Source organism: Amblyomma maculatum, chromosome 2, assembly GCF_055883805.1.
Source record: "Amblyomma maculatum isolate TAMU_Amacu chromosome 2, ASM5588380v1, whole genome shotgun sequence".
Taxonomy (NCBI): Eukaryota; Metazoa; Arthropoda; class Arachnida; order Ixodida; family Ixodidae; genus Amblyomma; species Amblyomma maculatum.
Genome location: NC_139345.1, coordinates 83114374 through 83121327, shown reverse-complemented (window position 1 = coordinate 83121327; position 6954 = coordinate 83114374). Strand labels below are relative to the sequence as shown.

At 42.5% G+C, this 6954-nt stretch overlaps 1 protein-coding gene across 2 annotated transcripts; it reads left to right on the top strand.

Annotated features, from left to right (window-relative positions):
- Window positions 1-295: 295 nt before the first annotated feature.
- On the top strand, window positions 296-6608 carry LOC146199142 (cuticle protein 10.9-like). 2 transcript variants are annotated; one of them, XM_084592721.1, is made up of 4 exons: window positions 296-434; window positions 541-763; window positions 848-919; window positions 5544-6608. In XM_084592721.1, the coding sequence occupies exons 2-4, from the start codon at window positions 752-754 to the stop codon at window positions 5925-5927; spliced, it is 468 nt and encodes a 155-aa protein (XP_084448847.1). In that variant the 5' UTR covers window positions 296-434; window positions 541-751; the 3' UTR covers window positions 5928-6608. The 2 variants fall into 2 exon arrangements, with proteins under 2 accessions (XP_084448847.1, XP_084448846.1); XM_084592720.1 differs by having other exon boundaries at window positions 5535-6608.
- Window positions 6609-6954: the final 346 nt, after the last annotated feature.

The window sequence follows — 6954 nt, the reverse complement described above, 5'->3', positions numbered from 1 at the left end:
GTAATCGGCAGTATACTCGTCGAATACTAAAGCCCACACGCGGATAACCAATTAATATTTCTTCGCCACGCTAGTCCACTCGAAGGTTTCAAGTTCTTCTTTTCCTTGTTTCATGAGAAGGATTGGTCGTGCCGATGGAGAAATCCTGAGCGTCCTCTGATTTGAAAGTCTAATTGCGGCACGAGCGTAACTCTTACCAGTTCCACACTCTCGGAATGCGAGGGCTTGTAAGGAAGGCAGCTTCTCCGCATTAGTCGGTGAGGAGGAGAAGCTCAGGTGCTCCGTTAGCACATCGCTGTATTGTCGTCAAACGCAGGTGCGTGATGCATTAGCTGGATCTCAAGAGAGTCACCCCAGACGCCAAGGACGGTTAATGCGCCCGTGTCCTATGAGACGCCGAGAAAAGAATTTCGGCGCACTCGTTCAAGGGCGCGGTAAGGAAGCAAGTGTTCCCCTCATTTCACGCGAGAGAAGCTAAACAATTCGTTCGTTTTTAAACTGCACATTCCTTTTTGTTCTTGTTGATTCGTTCTTTTCCAGCTGTTACCCACGCTTTCCCTTCGCTTCACACACTCTCCCCGCATCAAGTGTCTACACTTGCTCCGGCGGCATCTCAGCCTATCCTCGAGATGATATCGCCACCGTAGAGGTGGGAATGAACACATCTGCCCGTGACTGACCAGTCCGCAACGGCAAAGTCTCGCCACTCACTTCTGTTTGGGATACTGACAGTTCGACTGAGCGAAGAAGGATGCTTGCAAGGGTGAGTTTTCATGGCCCATGTTCCTTCGCAAAAGAGTGAGTTGAATCCGCGCTAAGAGCGTGAAAATGGCACGTCGACAAGTAGATTCTTGCTGTGTGCGCAGTGACAGCTGCTCTGGGTCACTGTCACGTCGTCAGGAGGGCAGCGGCGGACAATGTAAGTTTCGCTCTTTTACTTCCTTGTACGGGCAGAAGTTGGTTGGTTAATGTTAGGACTCGACATTTTTATAGATGTTCTGTTTTGCATGACGGACCTCATGCTGGTATTTTCTCGTTTTCATATAATGACGAATTCAGGCTGCAGTCGGAAAGAATAAATAGTGGCAGTTATCGCCCGTCGGATCGAGACACCTGAAGCGAATTTTGGGAATCCCGAAAGTCATACGGTTACTGCCATCTTGTTTTATTGAACTCAGACCGTTAACATTAATCAGGCTCACTGATGTGTATCGAATAAGGAAAGTTCAGATAGCTATGATAAAGTGCTAAATTTATAGCGTTAGCTGCATTGGTTTTTGATGGAATGTGGGACCTTCCTTGATGCTCAGGCGAATTTACATATTAGTAGTGTAATAAACGTAACGACAATGCTGAGAAGTTCATGAATATTACTGTATGCAGTGTTTGATTTCGCAAAAGCATAAAAATGGCTTATGCTAGATACAAGAAACTGCTTTGGAAGGCTTACACTGCAATAATAGCTATATTACGTCATATACGATATTCTGAAGTAAAACAAATCCGCGTTTAACTTAAACATGAATATATATCTTAGTTCTGTGCTGCTGCCTGAAACTATTCTGGACACCGCCGCAAAATTATGAGCAATTTCGGACTGTTTAAAACAACATATCCCCCTTAAAATGCTGTCGTTTAGCTTTGTTGCTGACGATGTAAATGGTAATGAATTTGGCATCAGCGAACAAATAACAATAATCGCTGCTTTACTTCGAGACCGATTGCAGTTCGTAGTGGCTCTGAGAATTTCTGAATTGGAGTACGTAGCCAATGTTTTGTGATTCAATCGAATAAAGTTTAGATGCATTACTTTTTACCGGTAAAAGGACATGCCGTAATAATATGTTTAAACGACTTGCTTTTAGTTGCATGTGATTAGGCTTGAAAAGAAACAATTGTTAGAAATTAACAAATAAAACATTGTTTTCACTGTACAGTAAGAACCATTCACACCACTGCACTTCTTGAGGGCCAGTTAGCTGCAGTAACAAGTGATATGAAAGTAATACTTTAAATAGCGCATCCAATCCTTCAATTTCGTCATTGCTGAAGAAACATGAAACAAAGATAGCAGTAGTAACAACAATAAACATTACATTCTGCCACTGCTTTCTTTTAGCAATTTTTGCTGAATGTAAGTACAGTGCACTTGGTGAAACGGCAAACAGAAAGGAATAGAGGGGTAATTTGAATGGCCATCTTATTGCTACTTTCACTTTTCAGCAAACAGGCCGCAATATTTTTACGGCTCTAGTTTAGAGATCCAAAGGTTGAATACACTGTAAACGTTCAGCCCTTTAATTTGATAAGGCTGAGATGGAGCAGCATTGCTGAAGTACAACGGATTTATTCTGCCTAAATGAGGTTTAAATTCTCACCATCTGTTGAAGGAGTGATGTTGCGGGGTACTTTCTAAGGATGCCTTGTCATTCATGTCGATTTGTGCATTTCCTGACATTGGTCATGCGGATGATGACAGTTAAATCTTAAGAATAAGGAAATTTCTCACGTATGGCAGTAAAGCTACAACTCACATAATTTCACAAGTACTGCCACATTTAAATATTATTTCGCTGTAGAAGAAAATTTGCTTCCCTTAAAGCTCAGCTCTAATTTAAGCGAACACGGAAACCATAGCCAAATGTGTAGTGGCAAACGTGGTTTAGCAAAAGCTGTGATTTTTACCTTAGCAGGATGTTAAAACTAAACCATTTCTCAATCCAGCGAACCCCCCCCCCCCCCCCCCCCCCCCCCCGCACACACACATGGTATACGCGTACAGAAGAAAGAAGCCAAGTGAGCGAAAAATGTGAAATTTCTAAACCAAGAGAATAGATAAGAAGACATGTGGACATACACAATTACAATTGGCCTCAAAAAAATGCAACCCCAAAACTAGAGCTTCGTGCTTCGTGAAACGACAGACGATATGCCAGTTTGAACAAAGGTTTTACTTCGACCCCTGCAACCTTTAAAGTTTAAAGTTTAAAGAAACCTGACATACATATACTAATCACCCAATCCTGCGGAGACAGCAAATGGTGCAAAATATGAAAAGACGAAAAGTTCTTATCAGAACGAAGTTGGTATATTTAAATATGTGATATACCTTTTAACAGTGACGCAAGTATCAGTTGCATTGAGAGCATAACTCCCTTTATCGCTTGCATACATGTATTCAAGGCTGAGTGGGATTGGCCCTATTGATGTATTATATAGATTTCAATATTAGGCTCTTACTTTCAGGCTTCGTTTCATATCTGCATTTATGTTCAAAAAAAGTTCTAAGAAAAGGTTTTTTCGGCAAATATGCAGCTGCTTCTAGGTCGCTCCGAAGATTAACTTTGAATATAATATTTAGGATGCTCTAAAAGTTTGCCTGAAAATGTAAGGATGCCATGGCAGAGGTTTCCCAACCATCTCAATAAACTTTATTTTTTGTAGACAATTGCGTTGAGCGGATTTTCGCAGTGTGAAATTAAAATTGCACGAAATTTTTTCTTTGCCGAGACCGTTATGATGAAAGAAAATTAATTTCCTTAAAAAACATGCCACTTGCGCAACATGCATCATGACACGAGATTGTCAAGTTTAAATACTCTAGAGACAATTTAAATGACTTACAGGGCGCTTAGCAGTATATAGAAAGATATACCTGTGGCACTTCATTTATTACACGTCATATTACACAATCATAGGAATTTAAGTATGCTTGCAACCATCATATCTACAAATTTACTGAAGAACCAAATAAAGCTTTGCACACCCCAGCATTTATTGCAAGTGTTCACGCATGTGAGCCAGGAAGTTGACTGTGCTTGATTCCTACATGACAACCAGGATATGGCAGGGCTCAAATGCGTGTTTGATATGTTAGAGCTGAGTGCTGGTGCAGTGACAGGTAGCTATAGTGCGCGATCTCAAGTTGTGGCGGCAAATCTTAATTGAATAATAGTGCGGTTCCTCCTGCCCCTTCATTCCTAAAGAGTGACATTAGGCAGACTGTCGACTGTATTCAGCGCAGATTGCCTACTTTCAGCCACCAAAAAATGGTGTACTCTAATATGGCTCAACTCAAAGGGCGCTTACACACTTTTCTTTTTTGGCGATGCCATGTACAGAGACATAATTGCACAAGTTCCTTTGTCTGATATCGTTGTTCTGGAATTCTTTTCCCTTTTTACTGTTTCCTTTTAAAATCCTTCTCCTCTTTCTACAAGTGCAGGGTAGCCAAATAGAGCATTTTTCCGGGTAAACTGAAAGACTTCATCGATCGCTTTTATTTATAAATGAAGCGCTCTTTATCAGACACGATATTTGATTTTAGACTTATTTGGCTTAAGGACTGGATGTCGTCATGCCCATGTTTAAATACTGATAGTACACAGTGCTATTACGATGCACAGGGGTCCAAAATGCGTGCAATAAGGAAAACAGGCTGGCATAGCATCGCTAGAGTTAGAGAAAGCGAGAAGTAATTTATTTTGCAGTAAGGAAAAAACAGGCACTTCGTGCCCCAAAAATGTCCATGTCGATTTAAAATCCCCGGCGATATACCTATCGAAACCTACACTTTATGTTCTGTAGCACGTAGAAATGTGATATTTCAGAAAAGGAGGAAGTCCACGTAGGTTATTTTTTTGAGCGGTACATCGCTTTTGGCAGTTAGTTATGGACACTACTTCTTTATGCTCCTCTCTGTCTGAAGGATACAGCTTGTAAAATGCTCGTCACGATTTCAGGTGAACGTCGTGACTCCCAGTAAGGTTTTAGTGGCCTTGTCACGGACTTTGATGACTACTGCTGATTTTGTCAATCGTCACATAATGCAAAATTTAAATGCGGAAGAATGTCTATGCTACGACATACTTTCTTAGGTTCCCACTTTCTGTTATGCGGAATTAGTAGATATCTTATACGTGAGCAGGCGATATTTGCGTGAAGGAGTGAAACACTATTGCATAGTAGCATAAACGTCACATCGTGTTGATGTGACGTTTAGCGCTACCTAGAGAGAACAGAGACACTGCATACGTATGACTGGCCAATCATGGGAACGAGTGCGAGGCCTGCTTTGACACTCTGCTATGGAGACGGACGCAGTGCAAAACACGGGCTATCAAATTTTGTGACGCAGTACAAAGAAAGCGTCTAATAATGATAAACGTTTAACCAACATTTTAAAAATTCGTAGCCTGACTCAGAGAGCTGTTCGCCCGCACTATCGGAAGTCAGTAAAAAAGGGAGGTTTCTTGAAACTCCTTGCAGTGCGATGTTCATTTGGTTGGCTATGCGTTCTCACGAAATCATTGGCGTCGCCAAATACAGCGCGCCTGCTTCACCCAATTTTAAAACTATTGTTTTTGAACTTTCGCACGAAGGACGTTCTAAGATGTGCGAGGATTTTTGCTGGCATGACGCATAAAGCAAAATCGTCACGTGCTTTTAATTGTTCATGCAAGCGTGCTTTCCTTGGTGCGAAAAAGTGTTTTCAAGCTTTCTCTTTCAAGTCATTCTCATTGCTTTTTAACCAGCTCACGAAGGACCCGGATTTGCCGTACAACATCAACTACGACCACACGGACGAGCACGGCACACGCATTTACCGGCTGGAAATCACGGACGTAGACAACGTACGCATGGGCACGTACGGCTACATGGACGCGAAGGGCCTGTATCGACAGGTTCACTACCTTGCCGACGCTACTGGCTTCCACGTTTACGTGTGCACCAACGAGCCTGGTACAGAGACTTCGTATCCTGCCGACGCCGTCATCCACATGCACCACTGGGAGAAGGTCGACCCGGACTCGACGCTCGGACGACTGCTCGCAAAGCTGCCGCCAGTGACGCCAGCGACGACCGGTTTCGTTGAAGATAGAAAAAAGCGCAAAGCGGCGGCTGGTCCCACTAATGCGTTCAGCTAGATAGACATTGCCAAAGTGACGAACGAGTGCCATATTTGATTTGCTGAGCCAGCTTGCAATGGCATCACGGCAGTGAACGTAAAGGCAAACCACATCATTTGTCCGCTGAACCAGTCTTTCAGATAGGTAGCATTCCGAGCATATGTGTGGACAAATGGATGTATGATGTGCTGAAAACAACTGTTTAAGCATAATTACGTTTCGATACAGGTGCCCACAGAAGCATCTGGCATGCCGAAATGATGAAAAACAAGAATTTATTCGCTCTTTAAACGCTCTGCAAGGTCTTACGGAAGACCTATGTATGTCGAGGAAAGTATTGACTACACCACAGGAGTCTCAGCCTTGGGCTTACTTTCATTGAATGTATTTTTATTTATTTTCTCTTCTGCGCACCTTCGTGGGCACCTGCACAAACTGCCATGACGCCACATGCAAGCCGATAATAGAAATCAGTGCTACATTTATAATCGGTGCAACAATGGCTAACCGTTGCTAGGAGACGCGGTGCTTCAGGGCTTCTCGAAAGATTTTCATTTGTTTGGTAGGCCTAGCTATTCACCTATAAGGCGGAGCGATAGTAGCCCACAAGGAATTTGTCAAAAAACATTCGGCCCCTCAAAAAGGGTCAATTATATTGTCACGTAAATGTAAATGTGAAATTCTGTAAACGTTTTTTTTTTTTTTTTACCGAAGTGTATCTTCCCACCAGTAGTACTCCATGTGACCATTGCGAGCTATCAAGTCCAACTTCATTAACGGTGCCATGTAGTTGAATTACGCCGTCAGATTTGCCTCTGTGTAAGCTATTTCGGTTGTAGCGGCCCTGAATAGGCTTCTGTATTGTACTTAGTTTTGTGCCCCCACAGGTATCATGTCTCAGGGTGACGACAGTCGCATGTTTGCATCACACTAAGTTGCACTGAATATTAGCTATCAGCAAAGCTCCAATGTGCTATCCTAACTAATGGGTTGTGTAACCTAAAAAATCTTTTCTTTGTTATAGATGTTCAGAGACGCTGCATAT

Excerpts from the sequence above, each read along its gene's own strand:
- LOC146199142 (XM_084592720.1), top strand. Across the intron at positions 920-5,534 it reads GGAGGGCAGCGGCGGACAAT|CTCACGAAGGACCCGGATTT; the intron begins GTAAGTTTCGCT and ends CTTTTTAACCAG.